The 21,802-nt window shown below is 39.5% G+C and overlaps 1 protein-coding gene across 2 annotated transcripts in view; it reads left to right on the plus strand.

Moving 5' to 3' along the window:
* LOC121276941 (coiled-coil domain-containing protein 171-like) overlaps nucleotides 1-21,802 on the plus strand; it is a 229,031-nt gene that overhangs the window by 61,258 nt on the left and 145,971 nt on the right. For both annotated transcript variants that reach the window (XM_041185646.1, XM_041185645.1), the window contains exons 12-14: nucleotides 2,712-2,801; nucleotides 4,868-5,068; nucleotides 17,969-18,136. In XM_041185646.1, the coding sequence (XP_041041580.1) occupies nucleotides 2,712-2,801; nucleotides 4,868-5,068; nucleotides 17,969-18,136 (459 nt within the window). The remainder of the gene's footprint in view (nucleotides 1-2,711; nucleotides 2,802-4,867; nucleotides 5,069-17,968; nucleotides 18,137-21,802) is intronic.

Consider the following 21,802-nt stretch of genomic DNA (forward strand, 5'->3'; position numbering starts at 1 on the left):
CTCGATCAGCTGTATCACACATTGATGAAAAGTTGCTTTCTATAGTAATGAGGGAGGTTGTCTGCCAAAATTCCTGTTTCTAGCAAATTGAAAAATAAATGTTGCTTACCATTACATTGTTGCTTAAAGCTCTCTGATGACTGTTACGTTCAAATCTGCTTATTAAGTACTGCTAAACTGGTTTGCTTTAAATGCATACTTCTTGTTTTTGAACTGTCATAAGTTTTAATTTGTTTGCCTAATTTAATTTCAGGAAAAGATTACAAGATTAATTTTCCGTAAGCTTTATCGGACCTCATTACATGTTGGGCTGTTTGGATTCTTAGAGCAAAAAATGCTACCCAGCAATGCTTTTTCTGCTGTTCACTAGTATTTTTATATTTTATACAGTCCAACCCTCAATGTAGTTTCATTTCAGTCTTCTCTCTCTTATTCACTTTTGCCTTCTCCCTATCCAATGAATAATTACTGAAGTGTCTTTTTTGTAAATTAGAGATTTCTTCACTTAAGCAATTACATTTGATAATATGGCATTAACTTTTTTCAGCTTGTTAAAACATCATATAATGAAATTACGATGAACAGATAAAAAAAATTGTTTTATTCTATTGGAAGCCTACTGAGAAGAGAAATTGCTTTTCCAAATAAGACCCATTTAAAAAGTCTTGTGGGCTTGGGGGGATGGTGGGGAAATGGAAACAAAGTCAGAGTAAGTACAAAAACACAGTCAAAGCAATAGAAACATTGTAGGAATTCAGTAACAGACGCAACAACTAATTGTGTTTACAGTGACTAATATCAAAATGAATTTTATTGACAAACACCTTGGCCGGAGTTTCCCCCTCTGACATTTGGGATGGAATGGAGGTGGGGTAGCAAAAAAAATGGCCACCAAGCAACGCAACTGGAAATCCTATCTCCATTTTTGCCCTTTGCTGTTTTCCAAAGGTGGGGAAGGGAGCTGGCCTCTAAATTGGTCTGTTTCTATTTGTATTGTTGTCGGCTCATTAAGAGTGCGTCCCTGGTAAGTTTTCCAATTTTCCGTGAGGTGGCCAATGATCAACAGCTGTCCGGAATCAGACCAGCCTAGTGGAGGTGGGGAGGGGACAGGGTCGGCTATAAACCCATGCGAGAAGATGCAGTTCGAAATTGCATTGAAGAGCCTGAGCATGGCTGGGGCAGGGGGGCGGAGTCATGGTCTTACCCCATTTTAAAAAATGTGCCACCAGCCTCGCCTGTCCCAGGTTCCAGGCCTCCAACTGTCCTCCAAAAGTGGGAAATTTGTACTTTGAAAATTTTATCTGGAAATATTAATTTATGTGGTATGTTTCCCTTGTTTCCTGCCTCCATTTCTGCCCCCTTGCCTTTGGCAGTAGACCCGCCTCTAAGGTTATTGAAGCCCCGACCTCTGGAAAACCCTGCTTCCTGGAAGGCTGCTGACAGAGGCAGGTTAATGACCTGAATCGAAGCTGCCTCCCAATTCCTACTTCGGAGGGAAAAGTCCAGCCCTTGTTTTTGTAAGAAAGGGGAGCACAGGAGCACGTGATGTGATTGCAAAAGGTTGAAAAATTTAGCAGCAGAAGGTGTAATATTATTTTTGACTTTGCTTTCTCTGGCAATGTGTGTGTAAGGAGATGTAATTGCAGGCTTGTTTTTTAAAAAAAGGATTTATTTGATTAGTTTTAAGCCATCAGTTACAGGAGGACAATGGCAATAATTTGTTCAGCTGTTTTGATTGGCACACAGATTGAGCGATGATTTGAAATATTTGGGCTGCTTGGAGCCATGTGCTTTGATTGTTTTTTCTCTCCTTGTGATACTGAGCTGTATTATGTGTGGGGCAATTTTACTAGTAGGAGGCAAAACTGCAGAAGTACAGAGCTTTTTTTTTTGAGCGTGGCTTTGTATTATAAATGAGATCTGAATCAGTTTTGACCTGAAGTAAACCACTGCAGGGACCAGGCCTGTACTGGGACCAATTTGGAGGCGCAAAAGTGCAAACTGCAGATTTGCTGCCACATCAGTTTGATTCCACTTGGTGTACAAACTCACATACTGTTTGCACAAAAGGAGAGGGGAGAAGTTGAGTTTTTTGCTGATCGGTTACTTCATATGAACACCACTTTGAGTCAGAAATGTTAACTGAGCAATTCAATCAACAGTTTGAATTGAACAATGGAACTTGGTTAAAGTAGGAGGACTCAATGAAAGCAAGATATAAATACAATAATGGATTTGTACTGCTCAAATCTGATCAAGACAATTGCAATCCAGCTGCTAGCAGAAATGTGAAAAATTCTAGGCTCTAAGTTAATATCAGTATAAGATGACCGATCTTTAGGGAAGATTTTATGGTAAGACCAATTCAGAAACATCTTAAAAGGAGAAATTTTACTAGCCGAAAAGCTAATTTATTTTGACAAGGCTTTTTTTTTATATCTCAGTAGCTCATTGTAAATGACGGTAGATTTTCTGTCACATTTGACAGCTATGGAAGTGAAAATATAAAAACCCATGAACGAAAAAGCCCATTATGAATAAAACGGAAACACAAGAATTTTGAGCATGCGCAATGATATTCTCATGTGGACAAATATAAAAGTATTAGTTTTGCATGTCCCTATCTAAATGAAACTGGCTGTGCATTTAGAAAATGAATTATGATGAACTTAGTTGTAAAACTTATCCACTTATATTTATATTTGTTTCAGCTTAACAAAATGAAGGATTTATATGAGAAGATAAATGAACAGTGTGTGGCTTACAAAGAGTTAATCTGGTCACAAAATGCCAATCATGAGGTAGGAATTTAATTGATGTGTTAAATAGCTGTTCAGTTATTTAAAATAAATATATGTTTTATACATAGCCTTTGAGTCTGACCCTCTGTGTCTGGCCTGCTACCTTCATTTAGCAAATATGATTTCTATATCATATTTTTGCACTAAACAAAGTCAAGTTATGTTTTGGAAAATATTTGCATATTACCAATGTTAAATTTAAGCAATTATACCTAATCTCATTGTTGTTTTCGGCTTGGATTTATACATGATAAAGATGCAGCAATTTATTTCCCTTAAGTTGCAATGACAACTTTGAACTTGTGCAAGCAGAAAATCAAATTTTAAATCAGATTAGAGTGAGCACTGCAGTCTCTGATGATAGCTGTGGATGTATCCTCGACAGGCTCACAATTAAAATGCTGAGTGCCAACAGATTCCATGTGACAGCGATCTTCACTATTTTTCAAGCAAGGGTCACTTTAGCAAAAAACCTGTAATGTGAGAGTCACACTGACTACTATAATAGAAGCCATTGCCTGATTCGCCCCTGCTTGCAATAACACAAAGGAAGAAAGGACATTAATTGAACAGCAGAATACATTGTTCTTTCTAAGAAAATGCCTCCTACGCCAGCGCCCTCACACTTGCCCCCAGCTTCTCCTCCCCAGGACCCCACTCTATTGCACTCTGCTCTCTGGGCCCTGGTTGGAGGTGCTGGAGCTCTAGTTCCAGCAGCACTACATCACAGGTTGGGGAGCCACACTTAACATCAATGTGAGCCAGCAGTGGCTCATGGGTTTTGCAATGAAGACCACTAACATTAGGGCACAAACAGGATTGAACTTCAAGTGGTGCACTTCACATTATTAACCTAAAGTTTTTGATCCAAGCCCAATAAGTAATTCTCTGTCTTTGGTGAATTATACCAAAGGCTTCACCAACAAATACTGGACTCCATCCAATTGCTAATAAAAATGGCAAGTGCTGGAAATACTCAGCAGGTCTGGCAGCATCTGTAGAGAGAGAAATAGAGTTAACGTTTCGAGTCAAATATTACTTCAGAATTGAAGGAAGGTAGAAATGTGATGGGTTTTATGTTGGTGGAATGGGGAGGGGAAGAAAGAACAAAAGGGAAGCTCTGGGGCAGGGTAGAGGGCAGGTGTGATTACATGACAAAGATGTCATGGAACATAAGGCAAAGGATGTGGTAATGGTTGTAGTAAAGAAACAAAAGAGGGCTAGTTAGCTCAGTTGGCTAGATGGCTAGCATGTGATTCAGAATGACACCAATGTCTGTTCATTCAAATCCAAGAAGCTTATCTTTGATGACTTGGCCCTTAATCGAGAAATAATCAAATATTGGGCTAACAGCCACTTCTGTGGACTCTCTGCTGTCTTGCACAATTTCTGTAACTAAATTTTAGACTTAAAATGGAAATATTTTATACTTTTTATAGTTTTGTATCCCCTTTTCATGGAATACTCAACATATGGTGGACTATTTAAACCATTCAGCATTACTAAGATGATAGAACTGGCAATCAGGAAGCATATTGCAGCCATATATGATTTTTCATAGATTTTGTTTCATGGTGAGCATTACATTTCCAAGCTTCATTATAAGAGGCTCGGAAATCCAAATCCGTTTCATCTGCCTCCAGCTTTACCCAGTGCTGTGTGCATTCTTTTTTGAGTTATCTTACATACTCTGCGTTTAGGAAAGCATTCTTGTGAACTGAAGTTAATGTCATGGAAAATGGCTCTGGTTTCTTCCAGAAGAATTAATGAGCTGCAGGTACTGGTAATAAAATAGCCCTTCGTTAGATTGTGTACTAAGTTTCCACTTGAGGTGGCCTCAGAATTTCATCAGCATTAAGAAATTACCATCGCTTGTCTCGATCCTCTTCCCCCTAAAGTTTGAATTAAAGCACCAGTTTTGTTTTCTCTTTTTGCTAAAGGAGATAAAATGCTGGGATGGCAACATAAAAGTTTGATTTGATAACAAGTGCTGAAGATTTTTCAATTAGTGTTAAAGGTAGCCAGAAGATCCCTGCTTTGAATTAATATAAACTCTTGTTCTTCAGAAAGTTCATGAAGACCTGACATCTGCTAATAAAAAGTTAAATCATTGGCGCAGTGAATGTTCTGAAAAAGATGCACTGATTGACACTATGAACATAGAGCTACAAAATGTGAAACATAACTTTGAGAGGGAGAAAAATTCCGTTGCTGAAGCGAAAAATGAAATTCAAAAACTTACAAGAGCTCATCAAAAGGATACAGAGGTATTGTGATGGATTGTAAGATAATCTCTTAAATTGAATATTTGTTATTGCTTTGATGTGTGAAGCACCAATGTATATGGCCCATCCTCTTATTTATCGTTGCATGTGACAGCTCTCTCACTAAGTTAATTTAGCATTTGTGAGAAGTGCATTACACTCATTCACTTATATAATGATTAGTCTTTAGTTTTTGTTACTGTATAGGTAACAGACCTGATCTGAGGACTCATCGTTATGAAACATTTAATCTCCACAGAATTGAATGTGAGAATTTAAATTTTCTGATAGTTTGCTAGTAATACACTGTTGATTATCACTTGATAAACTTGTAGTCTTTATATTGCAATCATTAATATTTCATTGCAAATATGATCATGAATGTCCCCTGAGACCTGTCATAAACAAAAAAGAATAATATTGCCCTCATTTAGTTCACTAAATATTATTTACACGCAGTCATTTCAGTCACATGAGAGCTCAAATGATGTTTAAACACCTCGAGTTTTGCTCTTCGAGGTCATGATGTTATCTGAAGTAAGTAAGTTTTTGTCTTGTAATTACTCCTATGCTTAACTCTCTTGGCATGATTTAGCTGCATGAAATATTTTTTCCAGCAAGCTGGGGAACTCTCCATTTACTCACGTAACGGTTACTCTGAAATTGAGTGGCAAGCACAATGTCATGCAGAAATAAAGGAAAATTAACACCATTAGTAACATTACCACATTAAAAAATAATTTTATAATCTAGAACAGAACTCTGTTTGAAAAACATAATTTTGAAATATGGCTAAAAGAACTGTGATTAGGGCTTTATGGGTGTAAAGTGCAATTGAAAGCCTGCATTTAATATTTTCAGATTTAATACATGTGAATATTGTCACCATTTAGAGACTTTCATGTTTTTGAGAAGAATAAATGTTGACTTTTACATGCAAAATTTGGGGAGATTTTTGTTGCATACATCAGACCGAAAAACAGTATGATTGGCTTACAGTGGTGTGGTGGAGTAGTAGTAATGCTACTGGACTAAGGATCCAGAGGCCCAGACTAATCTCTGGGGTCTTGAGTTCAAATCCCACGATAACAGTTGGTAGGATTTAAATTCACTTGAGAAGCATTAAATAAAAAATTATATTTTAGAAATGCCTATTTTTGAAAATTCAAAAAGAAAGACTTGTATTTATATAGTGCTTTTCTTACATAGTGCTTTTCACGGCCACTCGTGTCAAAGCACTTTATAGTCAATGAAGTACTTTTGGAGCGAAGTTGTTGTTGTAATGTAGGAGACATAGTCGAACAATGATTAAAGTAACCAGAAATGTACATCAGTTTGTTTCAGAATCACAGAATTGTTACAGTGCAGAAGGGAGCCATTTGGCCCATTGTGTCTGCATCGGCTCTCCAAATGAGCAATTCCCCTTCAAAATGACAAAATTGCAACTATATTCTTTCTAGAGTTTTTTTTTTCCAAATGAACTTATTTTTTCTACCCATATCCAATTGTTTAAGATGTTAGGCAGGTGATTTGGCTGTGCAGCTCTGCAGACTGGCACATTCCAAGGTCTAGGACTACATGCTGGTCACTGTCTAAGACCTTTCTGCCATAGTGCACCAAGGGGCTGGGAATTGTAGAGACCCCCTTAGGCTGTATGACTTACATTGAATGAATGCAGTGACTACTAAATGTATCACAATTGTAGTGAAGCACCTCAGAGTGGAACATGATCCACGTCGATAGCTTGAAAACCATTGCACTGTCTGGCTCTGTGCAATGATCATGTTGAAATGTCTATAATGTTCATTGATTGTATTGAATGATCAATTCAGCATCCACAGGATGATCTATGATCTATGCAGAAAACTGGAATATGATTGCACCTTTTGTGATGTTTTTATGCCACTACTTTTTATTGGCAAAAATATACTTTATTCATAAAATATCTGAAAGAACATTACAAAACATTTCAAAATGGCCATCACAAAAGGTGCAATCATATTCCAGTTTTCATCCTATGGATGCTGAATTGATCATTCAATACAATCAATGAACATTATAGACATTTCAACATGATCGTTACAGAGAGCCAGACAGTGCAATGGTATTCAAGCTGTCGACATGGATCATGTTCCACTCTGAGGTGCTTCACTAAATTGTGATACATTTAGTAGTCACTGCATACATTCAATGTAAGTCATACAGCCTGAGGGGGGTCTCTACAATTCCCAGCCCCTTGGTGCACTATGGCAGAAAGGTCTTAGACAGCGACCAGCATGTAGTCCTGGACCTTGGAATGTGCTAGTCTGCAACACTCACTCGGGGACAACTCTTTGCACTGGCAGGCCAACAAGTTTCGGGCAGACCAAAGAGCGTCTTTCACCGAGTTGATGATCCTCCAGCTGCAGTTGATGTCTGTCTTGGTGTGTGTCCCTGGGAACAGCCTGAAGAGCACAGAGTCCTGAGTCACGGAACTGCTCGGGAAGAACCTCGACAAAAACCACTGCATCTCTCTCCAGACCTTCTTTCCAAAGGCACATTCCACAAGGAGGTGAACAACGGTCTCTTCTGCACCACAGCCACCTCGAGGGCAGCGTGTGGAGGGGGTGAGACTCCTGACGTATAGGAAGATCTGATGGGGTGGGCCTTTCTCACCACCAGCTTGGTGCTTGTTGGAAAGTTCTGGCGATGAGGTATTCTGCCAAATGACTTTGACAGACTGCTTGGGGAACCAATCCGACAGGATTCACCATCTCCTTTGCCCCTCAGGACCTCTAGAACATTACGTGCCAACTACTGCCTGATGGACTTGTGGTCAAAGATGTTTCTCTGCATAAATCTTTCCACAGGTAGTACAGCATGGTCCAAATACTTGGGGTAAATGGATGATGTCACCGTCTTCTGCTTGGATCCGCTGTCGGTGTGCAGACTAGCAACATCTGCAACCAGTTTGAGTTGACCTCGGGAGCCAAGGTAAATTGTGGCAAGAGCAAGGCCATGTACTTTAGGAACTGGGCTGACCGATCATTTGACCTGACGGTGAAGGGGACAGACTGCCTGAAGGTGCTGGGATATGGTTCAGAGGGACCAGGGCATGCATTAGAAACTGGAAGGAGCGAGTGGCTATGGTGAAAAGAAAACTGGACATGTGGGAGCGACGCTTCCTCTCCATTGTGGGTGAAAACTTGGTATCAGGTGTGAGGCATTCTCGGTGTTGCTGTACGTGGCGCAGGTCTGGCTCATTCCTCACTCCTGCGCGATGGCGATCACTTGAGCCATCTTTCGCTTTATCGGGAGGTCAAAAATGGTTTGTCTTTGCCTGGACACAATGTACAAGCCTCTAGATAAAGGGGGAAAAAGCGTGCCGAACATCGCCCTCATCCTGATGGCTACCTTTGTGTGTGGCTGCATCAAGCTGTGCGTAGACCCTCGGTACGCAAACACCAAGTGTCACTGTGTGCTGAGGTTCTACATGTCCCTGGTGTTGCGAAGGATGGGTCTGGCCATGCTGCTGCGGAACACTGTAAGTAGTTGGACCGTGTCGTACCACCTGTCCCTTGTGGAAAATTTTATGCATTTTTATGCAACTACTTGGCAACATACAAGATTCTGTTTGGCCTGAAAGAGGGAAGATTCTAAACGCACTGTTGAAGTTTGGATGTTTCTGACCAAATTATAGCACAACATGCTGGCACTTTAGTGCTGCAATTTTTCCTGCAGTGAACTTCAGGATCTCATTTTCTTTCCTTTTTATATTTCATCCTTCATGTCTTGCAGGACTCAGTGAGAAGGAAGATATAGCTTCAGATTTTGTGTCTCTAAATGCATACATTAAAAATTACATGTTGCACTTTGGGAAAGGGCTGCCTCATAACTCCCAGTGCCCTGAGTCATGGGCACTCTATTGCTAGTTACATCTGCAGACACTAATATGTCGGTCAGAAATGGAATCTAGAAGTAAACTGTTATTCATTGCTAAAAAGTGTAGTCTGTAAAGTTTCTTGAACAGTACTGCAGCACTGAATTGATAATTGGTAATTAACAGCTCTAGTTAATTTGAAAATGCCTCTTTGATTCTTCCAGAAGTGAGAGTAAAACACTATAACAGAGATATTTAATTATGTAACATCTAAGTGTATCATAATAGCCTAGGGTTGGCACTCTGACCAGACTTAAGATGCTAATGGAGGGAAAAAATGAGTAATAAATTGATGCAGTGATGTAGCACCAGTGAGCTGATGATAAACTGCATTTGTAGTGCTAAGGTCTGCTAATATTTGCTGCAGGAGAAAAACTGTCCAGTGTTTTATCTTCTATTACTTTATTTAATATCTGTATCCCTCTTATTTTTGTGGTGATTTAATGGGGCCTGTGTATGTGTATTAGCTTTCCTACTGGGTCTTTCCTGAAAGGTGTATCTGAGGCCTGCTGCTGCCTCAATGTCTCCACTGTGATCATACACCTTTGGCTGGGCAGCCCGTCCACTGCAGCACCAATGGAATTTTCTTGCTTTCATAGTGGGCTCCTTCCTGATGGTGGGAATCCCACTGGGTGCAAAGGGAACGAGGCCAACCCAGGAAAGCAGGTCAGTGCTGGGGTCAATGCAGGGACCTCAACAGAGGCAATGCAGAGGCTCTCAGAAGGAGGAATCCCTAACCCCACCCTCCTACTTGATTTCTACCTCATAGCGGAAAAAATAATCCTTAAGTGGCCATTACACAGATATTGCAGCGCTACTGGATATAATTTGCCTTTACACTTTCTTGCTTTCAGAAAATCAAGAATGTGGTCATGTGCCAATTAAGCCAAAGACAACCATTCTATAATAAAAGCAAAAACCTGCGGATGCTGGAAATCCAAAACAAAAATAAAAATACCTGGAAAAACTCAGGTCTGACAGCATCTGCAGAGAGGAACACAGTTAACCATAAGACCAAAAGACATCGGAGCAGAAATTAGGCCCTTCGGCCCATTGAGTCTGCCCCGCTATTCAGTCATGGCTGATATGTTTCTCAACCCCATTCTCCCGCCTTCTCCCCGTAACCTTTGATCTCCTTACCAATCAAGAACCTATCTATCTCCGTCTTAAATACATTCAACTTAACATTTCGAGTCCGTATGACTCTTCAACCATTCTTTCTATATCTCTTTTCATAAATTAACTTTAAAATAACAAATAAAAAGCTAATGGAAAAGTCTGGTGGTTGGAACATCAGACACTAAAGCAAGGAAGCTGGTAGTTTGATAGCATAAATGGGCAAGTTTGCAGAAATCTTGTGACCATTGTATAATGTTGTTCCCAGTATTTGCCATTGCATTTGACTTGGTCAGTGCAAGAGTCCAGTATATGACAACATATGCAGTAGATTGTCTTTTATGCTGCATAACATTAGCATCAGGAAAATATTTTTTGATTAGAAAAAATAGGTATCATACTTGGTCTCTATTCATCCTCCATGGTAATTATAAATTCAAAGCCACCTTGAAACCATTCCACACTACATATTAAGACATCAACAAATCTCATTTCTTTTTATGTTGTCATTCTTTTAAAAGGACAAATCACAAAATGGGTTTACTTTACCTAAGTTTAGGAAGTTACAAATACAGGGCCGAGAAGATGCAAAGAAGCTTCAAGGAGATTTAGGCAGGCTGAGTGAGTGGACAAGAACATGGCAAATGGAATATAATGTTGAAAAATGTGAAGTTATTTTCTTTGGTAAGAAAAATGAAAATGCAGAGTATTTTCTTAACTGGTGAGAGATTGGGAAGTATTGATGTCCAAAGGAACCTGGGTGGCCTTGTTCATAAATCACTGAAAGCGAACATGCAGGTTCAGCAAGCAATAAGAAGGCAAATGGTATGTTAGCCTTTATTACAAAAGGATTTGGGTACAGGAGTAAAGAAGTCTTGCTGCAATTGTATAGAGCTTTGATGAGACTAAACAGAGTATTGTGTACAGTTTTGGTCTCCTTATCTAAAGAAGGATATACTTTCCATAGAGGAATGTAACAAAGGTTCTCCAGACTGATTCCTGGGATGGTGGGATTGCCCTATGGAGAGATTGAGGAGATTGGGTTTGTATTCTCTAGAGTTTAGAAGAATGAGAGGTGATTTATTGAAGTGTACAAAATTCTTATAGAGCTCAACAGGGTAGATGCAGGAAGGATGTTACCTCTGGCTGAGGAGGCCTAGACTTAGGAGAGACAGTCTCAGAATAAGAGATAAGCAATTTAGGACTGGGATGAGGAGGAGTTTCTTTAGTCAGAAGGTGACAAATGTTTGGAATTCTTTATCCCAGCAGGCTGTGGAAGCTCTGTTATTGAGTATGTTCACGACAAAGATTGATAGATTTCTGGATATTAAAAATATCCAGAAATAAAGGATTATGGGAATAGTGTGGTAAAATGGTGTTAAAGTAGAAGACCAGCCATGATCTAATCGTATGGCAAAGCAGGCTCGAGGGACCGAATGGCTTACTCTTCCTATGTTCCTAAGACTTTTGCAGTCCAACTGGTCTTAACGTTCCTAAAATACCATTGAATCATACAGTAAACTAGAAGGACTTTAGCCACTGCTTTAACTTTCTGAAGGAGCTATCCACTCAGTCCTGTTCCCTGCCTTTTTCCAATTGAATTTTAAGTTTTCCCTTTTTAGATGCTTGCCAACTTATCTGGATTCTCCTTCCGGTGTTTTTGCATGGGGCGATCCATGTCTTGGTAAACATCATTTTAAAAATGCCAATCTGGGCTCCATGTGGTAGGTCCTGGAGAAGATGAGGGTGGTCATATTGTGGACAGGAAGAGTCTGGTAATTCATTTCCCAGCATTTTTTGAGTGCCATTGCCTTGTTTCTGCCAGGCAAAATGCTGAAAAATCACAACGGATGGATTTGACTGATGTCCTGTGGTGAGTTGGAATTTGTAGGAAACCTAGAAGATTATAAATATATTTTAAAAAGGAATTTTGGCTTTAAAATTTGGAAATACCACTTTTCTGCTAATGCCAATTTTTGTGCCCCTTTTTCCATGCCCATGAAAAGAGGTTGCCCATTTGAGAGATGAGGAAAAATTTTATCTGAAGGTTGAGACATCTGGGAATTCTCTCCTGCAAAAGGTGGTTGAGTTAGAATCCTTGAATATACTTAAGGCAGAAGTAGATAGATTATTGATAAGCAAAGTGATAGAAGGTTATCGGGGATAAGCAGGAATGTGAAGTTGAGTTTAAAATTAGGTCAGCCATGATCTTATTGAATGGCAGAGCAGGCTCGAGGGGCCGAGTGGCCTACTCCTCCTCATTTGTAGGTACGTATGTTTGTATAATATATGTCATCTTCACATTGAGCTGAGGAACTTTGAGGCAGCTGTGCAAATATTATTGTACTTGTGTGTAAAATATTTTTATTGATTTATAATATTTCTTCCTTGTATGTGTGTGCATATATCTTTTTTAAATGCCACAAATTAGTTATATATCCAGGCCTACTTTTAGGAGTGAATTATTCCTTTCTCTGAGTGGCTATGGGCAAATATAAATTTGGGTAAAGTTTTTTTGTGAAAGTCTGCTGAAGCATCATTTGATTCACAATGGTGTAAGATATAGTTCACTGAGACTCCCTGTTTATTGTAATCCGGGCCATCAGCAGTACTGTAGCACTTTTTGGCTGAGCAACAAAGCATTATAATGTTGTTCTCACTACTCCTCCACAGCAAACACAACTAAATATTAATTTTGATCAACAATTGTGTAAAGATATTATGGCTAGAAGTTAAGGTCTCCAGAACAAATCATTTTACTTGGCAGATATACTACTGTTGTTGCTAGGCAAAAAAAGAGTGCTTGCTTAATGAATGTTGGCACTTGTGAACAGTGGAGCCATTGAGATTTAAATGATTTTTTTTCTGGAAGATGTATCATATTTAATTGTGCAGCTCAATATTTCAAAGAATTGGCTAATTAAAGTTGTATATGGGATACTAGGAGCAGAAATACAATGCCAAAAATTAATATACTCCTTGCATTCCACAAACAAACACAACCTGATATTAATGAGGGCTTCATCCACCTGAAATTGAGATGATCTACACTTGTATGATGATGAAAGATTACTCTTGATGTTACATTCTATTAATGACTCAGGCATTTAATTATTGATATACATTTTAACATTTCTTTCAATAAAGATGATTATAAATGCAGAAGTTGGTTTAATTTGTTTTTGAGAATCACTTGAGTTGTCTCTGTGTGCTTTTCAAAACTGAGTGGTAATCCTCATGATGGAGATGAAGAATGTAATTCTGGTTGTATTTGATCAGAGTAGAACTTGTTAGTTCATGGGTGAATTTTGAACCCTATGACTTGATAAGATGAAAATAAGTCTTTTTTAAAAAAAATGTACCATTCATTGTGGAACAAGAGTCTGATTTTTGGATTGAAAGTGATGAATTCCAAAATTGGGGTTAAACTGAGATGCACCAACATTAGTGTGTAAAATAAAAGTAACAAACTGCAAGTGCTGGAAACCTGAAATAAAAACAGAATGCTGGAAATACATTACAAAAGCAAAGTACTGTAGATGATGGAAATCTGAAATAAAAACAAAACATTGGAAACACTCAGCAGGCCTATCAGCATCTGTGGAGAGAGAAACAGTTGAGATTTTAGGTCGATAATCTTTCCTTAGAACTGCAATCAGAGCAAATACATAACTGGTCTGTCAGTGTCTGTAAAGAGAAAAGGTAGGTTATAATATTTTGATTGTAGGCCCAATCAGAATGAAGATTGAAAGATGAATCACAGAAGGGGGAGGTAGTTAAAGTGGCAATCATCTATCAATTAGCAACATGAAAGCAGAATACTCTTTAGTCACCTGTATGGAATGCAGATGGCTGAATGAAATTCCAAGGGAGGGAAACATTGAGTTTATGGCTAATGATGCATGCCAAATTCTTCTGGATTATGCTTAGTAAAGAGAGTTCTAAGTGTTTAGTAGTTTCCTAAAATACTTTCCTTTTTTCTAACATTGTTTCTTCCAGAACAATCCAAGGCTTTTTGATTCTGAAACTTTCCTGTTTTATTTCTGACCCCATAATATGTATTCACTCACATGATTTCACTTGATTTCTTTTTCGACAGAAACTTGTGGAAAATGGGAATGCCAAACTCTGTAGTTAAGATAGTGTTCCTGCTAGAAACCTGTAGAACAGCTAATCTCCAATTTGAAAAAAAGTATTCAATTTGAAGAATCTGAAGAAGAGTCATACAGACTCGAAACGTTAACTCTGTTTCTCTCTCCACAGATGCTGTCAGACCTGCTGAGTTTTTCCAGCATTTTCTGTTTTTATTCAATTTTATCTTCTTAAGTCAGTTCTAAACTTTCAATGAAACTCAAGTTAGTGGACTAAACGAATGCTCTTTTCATATTTTCATTGCTGTGGGTGTATGTACACTACATGGACTGCAGTGGTTGAAGAAGGCGACTCATCAACACCACCTCAAGGGCAATTAGGGATGGGCAATAGATGTTGGCCTAGCCAGCGATGCCCACATCCCGAGAAAGAAATTAAATTGTTATTACACAGGATTCCCAAGATAATGCAAGAAACCTAAAGCTAAAAGCTTAAACATTGAGTGGAAGCATGTTGTAAAATCCACAAACAGAACTGCCCCGGGAGACCGATCGTCTCAGCTTGCTCCTGCTCCACAGAACTCATTTCTCGTTATCTTGACTCCCTTCTCTCTCCCCTTGTCCAGTCCCTTCCCACCTACATCCGTGATTCCTCTGACACCTTACGTCACATCAACAATTTCCAGTTCCCTGGCCCCAACCGCTTCCTCTTCACCATGGACGTCCAATCCCTCTACACCTCCAAGCCCCACCAGGTTGGTATGAGGGCCCTTAGCTTCTTCCTCGAACAGAGGCCCAAACAATCCCCATCCACCACTACTCTCCTCCGTCTGGCTGAACTTGTTCTCACACTGAACAATTTCTCCTTCAACTCCTCTCACTTCCTCCAAATAAAAGGTGTGGCTATGGGTACCCGCATGGGCCCCAGCTATGTCTGTCTCTTTATGGGGTATGTGGAACATTCCTTGTTCCAGTCCTACTCCAGCCCCCTTCCACAACTCTTTCTCCGGTACATCGATGGTTACTTCGGTGCCGCTACATGCTCTCGTCGGGACTTGGAAAAATGTATTAATTTTGCTTCCAATCTCCACCCCTCCATCATTTTCACGTGGTCCATCTCTGACACTTCCCTTCCCTTCCTTGACCTCTCTGTCTCAATCTCTGGTGATAGACTGTCCACCAATATCCATTACAAACCCACCGACTCCCACAGCTACCTCGACTACAGCTGCTCACACCCCGCTTCCTGTAAGGACTCCATCCCATTCTCTCAGTTCCTTCGCCTCCGTCGCATCTGTTCCGATGATGCTACCTTCAAAAACAGTTCCTCTGACATGTCCTCCTTCTTCCTTAACCGAGGTTTTCCACCCACGGTCGTTGACAGGGCCCTCAACCGTGTCCGGCCCATCTCCCACGCAGCCACCCTCACTCCTTCTCCTCTCTCCCAGAAACATGATAGAGTCCCCCTTGTCCTCACTTATCACCCCACCAGCCTCTACATTCAAAGGATCATCCTCCGCCATTTCCGCCAACTCCAGCATGATGCCACCACCAAACACATCTTCCCTTCACCCCCCCTATCGGCATTCCGTAGGGATCGCTCCCTCCGGGACACCCTGGTCCACTCCTCCATCACCCCCTACTCCTCAACCCCCTCCTATGGCAGCACCCCATGCCCACGCAAAAGATGCAACACCTGCCCCTTCACTTCCTCTCTCCTCACCGTCCAAGGGCCCAAACACTCCTTTCAAGTGAAGCAGCATTTCACTTGCATTTCCCCCAACTTAGTCTACTTCATTCGTTGCTCCCAATGTGGTCTCCTCTACATTTGAGAGACCAAACGTAAACTGGGCGACCGCTTTGCAGAACACCTGCGGTCTGTCTGCAAGAATGACCCAAACCTCCCTGTCGCTTGCCATTTTAACACTCCACCCTGCTCTCTTGCCCACATGTCTGTCCTTGGCTTGCTGCATTGTTCCAGTGAAGCCCAACGCAAACTGGAGGAACAACACCTCATCTTCTGACTAGGCACTTTACAGCCTTCCTGACTGAATATTGAATTCAACAACTTTAGGTAGTGAGCTCCCTCCCCCATCCCCACCCCCTTTCTGTTTCCCCCTTCCTTTTTTTTCCAATAAATGATATAGATTTTTCTTTTCCCACCTATTTCCATTATTTTTAAATATCTTAAAATCTTTTATGCTCTCCCCACCCCCACTAGAGCTATACCTTGAGCCCTACCATCCATTCTTAATTAGCACATTCGTTTAGATAATATCACCAACTTTAACACCTATGTGTTCTTTTGTTCTATTGTTGTTGACATCTTTTGATGATCTGCTTCTATCACTGCTTGTTTGTCCCTACAACCACACCAACCCCCTCCACTTCTCTCTCTCTCTCTCTCTCTCTCTCCGCCCCCCCCCCCCCAAACACACACCTTAAACCAGCTTATATTTCAACTCTTTCTTGGACTCGAACTCAAGTTCTGTCGAAGGGTCATGAGGACTCGAAATGTCAACTCTTTTCTTCTCTGCCGATGCTGCCAGACCTGCTGAGTTTTTCCAGGTAATTCTGTTTTTGTTTTGGATTTCCAGCATCTGCAGTTTTTTTGTTTTTATCTCTGTTGTAAAGTAGTTCTAGTCCTACTGTAATTTCATGTGACCCAGAAAGTTACAGATGGTTTGATTGTTTATTAGGATTCAGATGATACAAGTTGAGAGTTGAGCTTGAGCAGTTTGAGTATCTTCCGAGTGCAAACCATGTTGCACCCGTGCATACTTTAACAGACAATTTCTTTTCAGTAAGCCATTCAGTCATGAATTTCTTTTAGCATAGTGTATTTTCTATTTGGTTTGCTGTTTTTATGTTCCCATGTCAGCGTGTGCCGGTCAAATGTTGCCAATGCTAAATGTTGCCAAAGTTCAAGATTGGACAGAATTTGATGCAAACTATTAATTTAATATCAAAGTTTTCAATATTTTTATGAGTCCTTGTGGTTTAAGTTAGGTGGTAATAAAGTTAATGGTTATATTGAACCTAAAGGTTTCTAATATCATATAATGGATATCGTAGTTTAACCCTGGGTTTTTTTTTAGCAGCAGTCTGCAGGAAAATCAACCATCTGTATTAAAGTTTCTTACACACAAAATGCATTATTTTTTCTGTGCTGTCCAAGTACTGCTTCCCTATTTGTTTAGTGAAAGTGCCCTGATCATCGGTGTGATTACTTGCTCTGGGCAGGGTGTCTGAAAAGTTGCTTTGGTATCAGAGTACAGCTCATCAACCCGTCTTCTGTAATAGTAAATTATAGGGAAAACCTGATGTAAATATAAATTGATATGCACTTGCATTATGTGGATAGAATTGTTGGTAGCTGCTTTGAATGAATGAAAGTCGCTGTGGTCCTAGGGGACCATGGGCTGCTCTCTCATTAGAGAGAGACGACTGGTGGTAAGTTTAACTTGAGGCTCACAACGCCTCAGGCGAGCGGTGAGGTTGAGAAGGTGGGGCCTTCTTGGGTGACCTCAGCCGGTACAGGAATTGAGCCCGTGCTGTTGGCATCACCCTGCATCACGAACCAGCCGTCCAGCCATCTGAGCTGGTTTGTCCACATGTCAGGTCACTAGTTTCTGCCATCCTCTGTATGTAGTAGCGATAACACAAAATAGTTATCGGAAGAAAACTTCAATACTTTAATTTGACATTTTCATTGTTTTTTTGTTTGCTTGCAGAGCTTTTGGACCATATTCTAATACACTGATGTTTTTCTCACAGGAAAAACTGACCTTCCTTCACAGTTTGTATCAGCGCCTAATAGCAGGCTGTGTAGTCATGAAGCAACCAAATGGCATGCTGGCAAAATTCTCCTGGCCAGAGCTGTGCACCATTCTGCAAGAGAACATTGATGTCCTTACTTCAGATCTTAGCAGGGCCAGTGAAAAGGTAACTTTCTTGAGGTTGCAAACCATTTAGTCAAATCCATTGACATTTGTCTGCATTACAGCATGATTTTTTTTAAAAAAAAAGCTTGACAGTCAACTTATTTCAAAAGGAAATTCCTATTTAATAATTCAGAAACTTTAATTATAATTTGTCTCAGACACAGTTTGATGCCGTATCTGAGGGCATGCAAATGCAACTGAAGCTTGAGTGAATTCTCCAGGCACCATTGGTCTCACAAACAAATCTAAATGTTGTTATATACTATTTCCCAGATTTGCTAATTCTACTACTGAGAATTAGCCATAGGGACCTAATTAGAAGAAAGTAAATTAATCTAAGTTTTACCAAGAAGAAAATTTGAAGTCTTTGTTCATTTTCAGCAATAGAACAAAATCTCGTTCATAGTACATGAGAATGTACACCTGCAAAATAATTTATATAAATAGAAGCCCATGCTGTCCTCCACTCTGCAATTTGAGGATACAGATCATGAGTAATATTTATATTTCCCTGTTATGTTTTTGATGCCTGCCTAGCAATCTACAAGCTGCCATAATTTACAATCATGCCTGAAGAATAAGGTAAGGCAAGGAGGAGTAGGCATCTGTGTGTGATTTGCACAATTAATTGGAGCTGGTGCTATAGAATAGTCTTGGAGGCCGGTACCAAGGACAACGCACAGCGTGAAGTATTCTCCTGCTTAGTTACGTACATTAATAGGTTGAGATAACTTTCTGGATGGCACAAGGGATTACCGTGATAGTCTTTCATCTTTGGGACCTAAATTTAACTCCAACATAGACTGACTCTTCTCTAGTAGGAAGGTCCTATGTGTAGTGAGTTTGGGCAGTTTCAATTCTGCTTTCAGTGGATATGGATCAACAGAAAGGAAGCTCTAGCAATTGACCACAATCAATATTTAAGGATTTTTATTCTAGGAAATAGGATGCCATATGAATTCAACTAGAGTACTTCTGAGGTTGCCCTGAGGTTGCATTGCAGAAGGGAATTTACTTAGTATTTGATCCATTCTGTACCTGACTCCAGTGCCTAAAATAAATAGTTGTCTATTTTGACGTGTTTCACTGTCTCCAAAAACAAAACTTCCAGATATTGCAAAATACAAAAAATCATTCTGCTGTTTCTTGACTCATTTCAGTTCTGATTATGAATTTGTTATACTATTTAATGTTCAACTGATTTTGTGGTGGAGGGAATGGTCTTATTCTGCTGGCTGCATGCCTTTTTTTTTGATTGTAAGGGCTTTGATGACCATTCAAGGAATTTGACCAACAGTGATAAGTAATGCTTTATTGTGTTTTGGGATGTGTGCTTTTGTTAAGAAGAAGTTGATAGTTTAATGCAGTTATCTGAATGTGAATGCTATCAATTTCCACTTAGTGTAATTTTTGCTTTAAAAACAAAATATATTTGGAATACAGGTGGAAGTTCTTAAGTGATGACCTAAGATTATCTGAAACATTTTTCATAGCTGAAATTTGCATTTTACTAATCTATAGACTACAAAAAACTGTACAACATATTGCCCTATGATTTTTTTTTCACATTTCACCTAATGGGCTCAAATTACACATTCCTAAGTCAGCAAAACTGAACTCTGATTTTGCTGACTGCTTGTAGCCTCAATCAATTTAAGAAAAAAACTAAAGGGGCCAAATCACATTTCTTTGGGCTACAATAGCAATTACACCAAGTGGAACTGCTGCCTGATGGCACTGTAAATGCGAGATTACAATCTAGTATTCAAATTGTTTAAAATAGGTTTTCAAAAACCCTTCATCTGCAATCTTGTCTTCCCAGATTCAACTTTACAGGCTCAAGGCTTCTAACGTAATAAAAATATATTAATAAGAAACAGGAACAGGAGTAGACCATTCGGCCCCTCGAGCCTGCTCTGTCATTCAATAAGATCATGGCTGCTCTGCTTGTTTCAAAGTCCACATTCCCATCTACCCCGATAACCTTTTGATTCCCTTGCCTAGCAAGAATCTATCTATAACAAAAACAGAATTACCTGGAAAAACTCAGCAGGTCTGGCAAGAATCTATCTATCTCTGCCTTAAAAATATTCAATGACCCTGTCTCCCCCGCCTTCTGACGCAGAAATTTAGCTTTTGTGTTTTTGAGTATCTTCCTTATTTTATTGGAAGACTTCTGCTTCTCTCAAAACCTTCAGATAAGAGTTGATGTTCTTCTCGGTGCTGACACTCTAGCCAACTCAAGGAATTACATCTGCGCCTGCAGTTCTTTGTTTGATACAGCCAAGGGAAATGCAGAATTTCCTGAGTTACATTAGAATAAAACGGATTGAGTTTTTGTTCTCCCAGATGCTTCAAAAAACAAGCAAGTGGGTGAATTTAAGAATTGTTTTAATGTAAGAAGACATGAAATTACTTCTGTAGCAAAATATCAAAAACCTTGCTGAGCATCTACAGTATTTTCATTTCCAATAAGATCTGTCATTTCCTCAACTTCAATATATTTGTTATGCAAGAACCATAAGACCACATTGACTTTGTCTTGTATGTCATACCTATCTAGGGTATTCCGTTGTTCTCTTTTTCTGCATACCATTCAGTGCTTATCCACAAGAGATGTTAAGCTGACCAGCCTATAATTCATTAGGTTGTTATATTGTTCCTTTTTAAAGAGTGGAAATCATAGGTTACTAACAATGTTTAGAGATAGGGCAAAAGCATCATCAATTTTGCTAAACACTTCTTTAAATATCTTTTTCTGGTTGTTCCTGGTTCCTGTGTTCCCTTAATTTCCTCAATATATTAATGATCAGCTTGTCTGAAATATCTGCTCCTTTCAATATGTTCCAATTCCTGCAAAATTAACAGTCTTCTGTGAACAGTATATTTACTATCCCTTGGCACTGTGTCACATTTTGTATTTAAGGGTATCCACAGAATGTTTTCTTGATTTTAGTTTTCACTGTATTAAGCCTCTTGGTTCATTCAGATATGTGTATATGTAATATTATCTTGCTACGTATGTTATACTTCCTTTATGCTGTGGTGTTGTACTTAGGTGAACATTCTCTACTTCAAGGTCATTACATTCTTGCTGTTCAAATTGGCTAATTAAATTCTTTCATTTAATTTATTCAAACTTTATGTAAATTCCTTTCACCTAACTTGCTGAATTTATTAATTGTGGTTCAAATTTAGAAGAGAAACATGTGTTTTTATATAGCACCTTTCACATAAAAAAGCATTCCAAATTTTTGCATCAGGCCCAGGCAGACAGCCAGAGACAACACTTTTGAAGTGTTAAAAACAAAAAAACTGCGGATGCTGGAAATCCAAAACAAAAACCGAATTACCTGGAAAAACTCAGCAGGTCTGGCAGCATCGGCAGAGAAGAAAAGAGTTGACGTTTCGAGCCCTCATGACCCTTCGACAGAACTTGAGTTCGAGTCCAGGAAAGAGCTGAAATATAAGCTGGTTTAAGGTGTGTGTGTGGGGGGGCGGAGAGATAGAGAGACAGAGAGGTGGAGGGGGTTGGTGTGGTTGTAGGGACAAACAAGCAGTGATAGAAGCAGATCATCAAAAGATGTCAACGACAATAGTACAATAGAACACATAGGTGTTAAAGTTAAAGTTGGTGATATTATCTAAACGAATGTGCTAATTAAGA

Source organism: Carcharodon carcharias, chromosome 4 (assembly GCF_017639515.1).
Source record: "Carcharodon carcharias isolate sCarCar2 chromosome 4, sCarCar2.pri, whole genome shotgun sequence".
NCBI classification, from domain to species: domain Eukaryota; kingdom Metazoa; phylum Chordata; class Chondrichthyes; order Lamniformes; family Lamnidae; genus Carcharodon; species Carcharodon carcharias.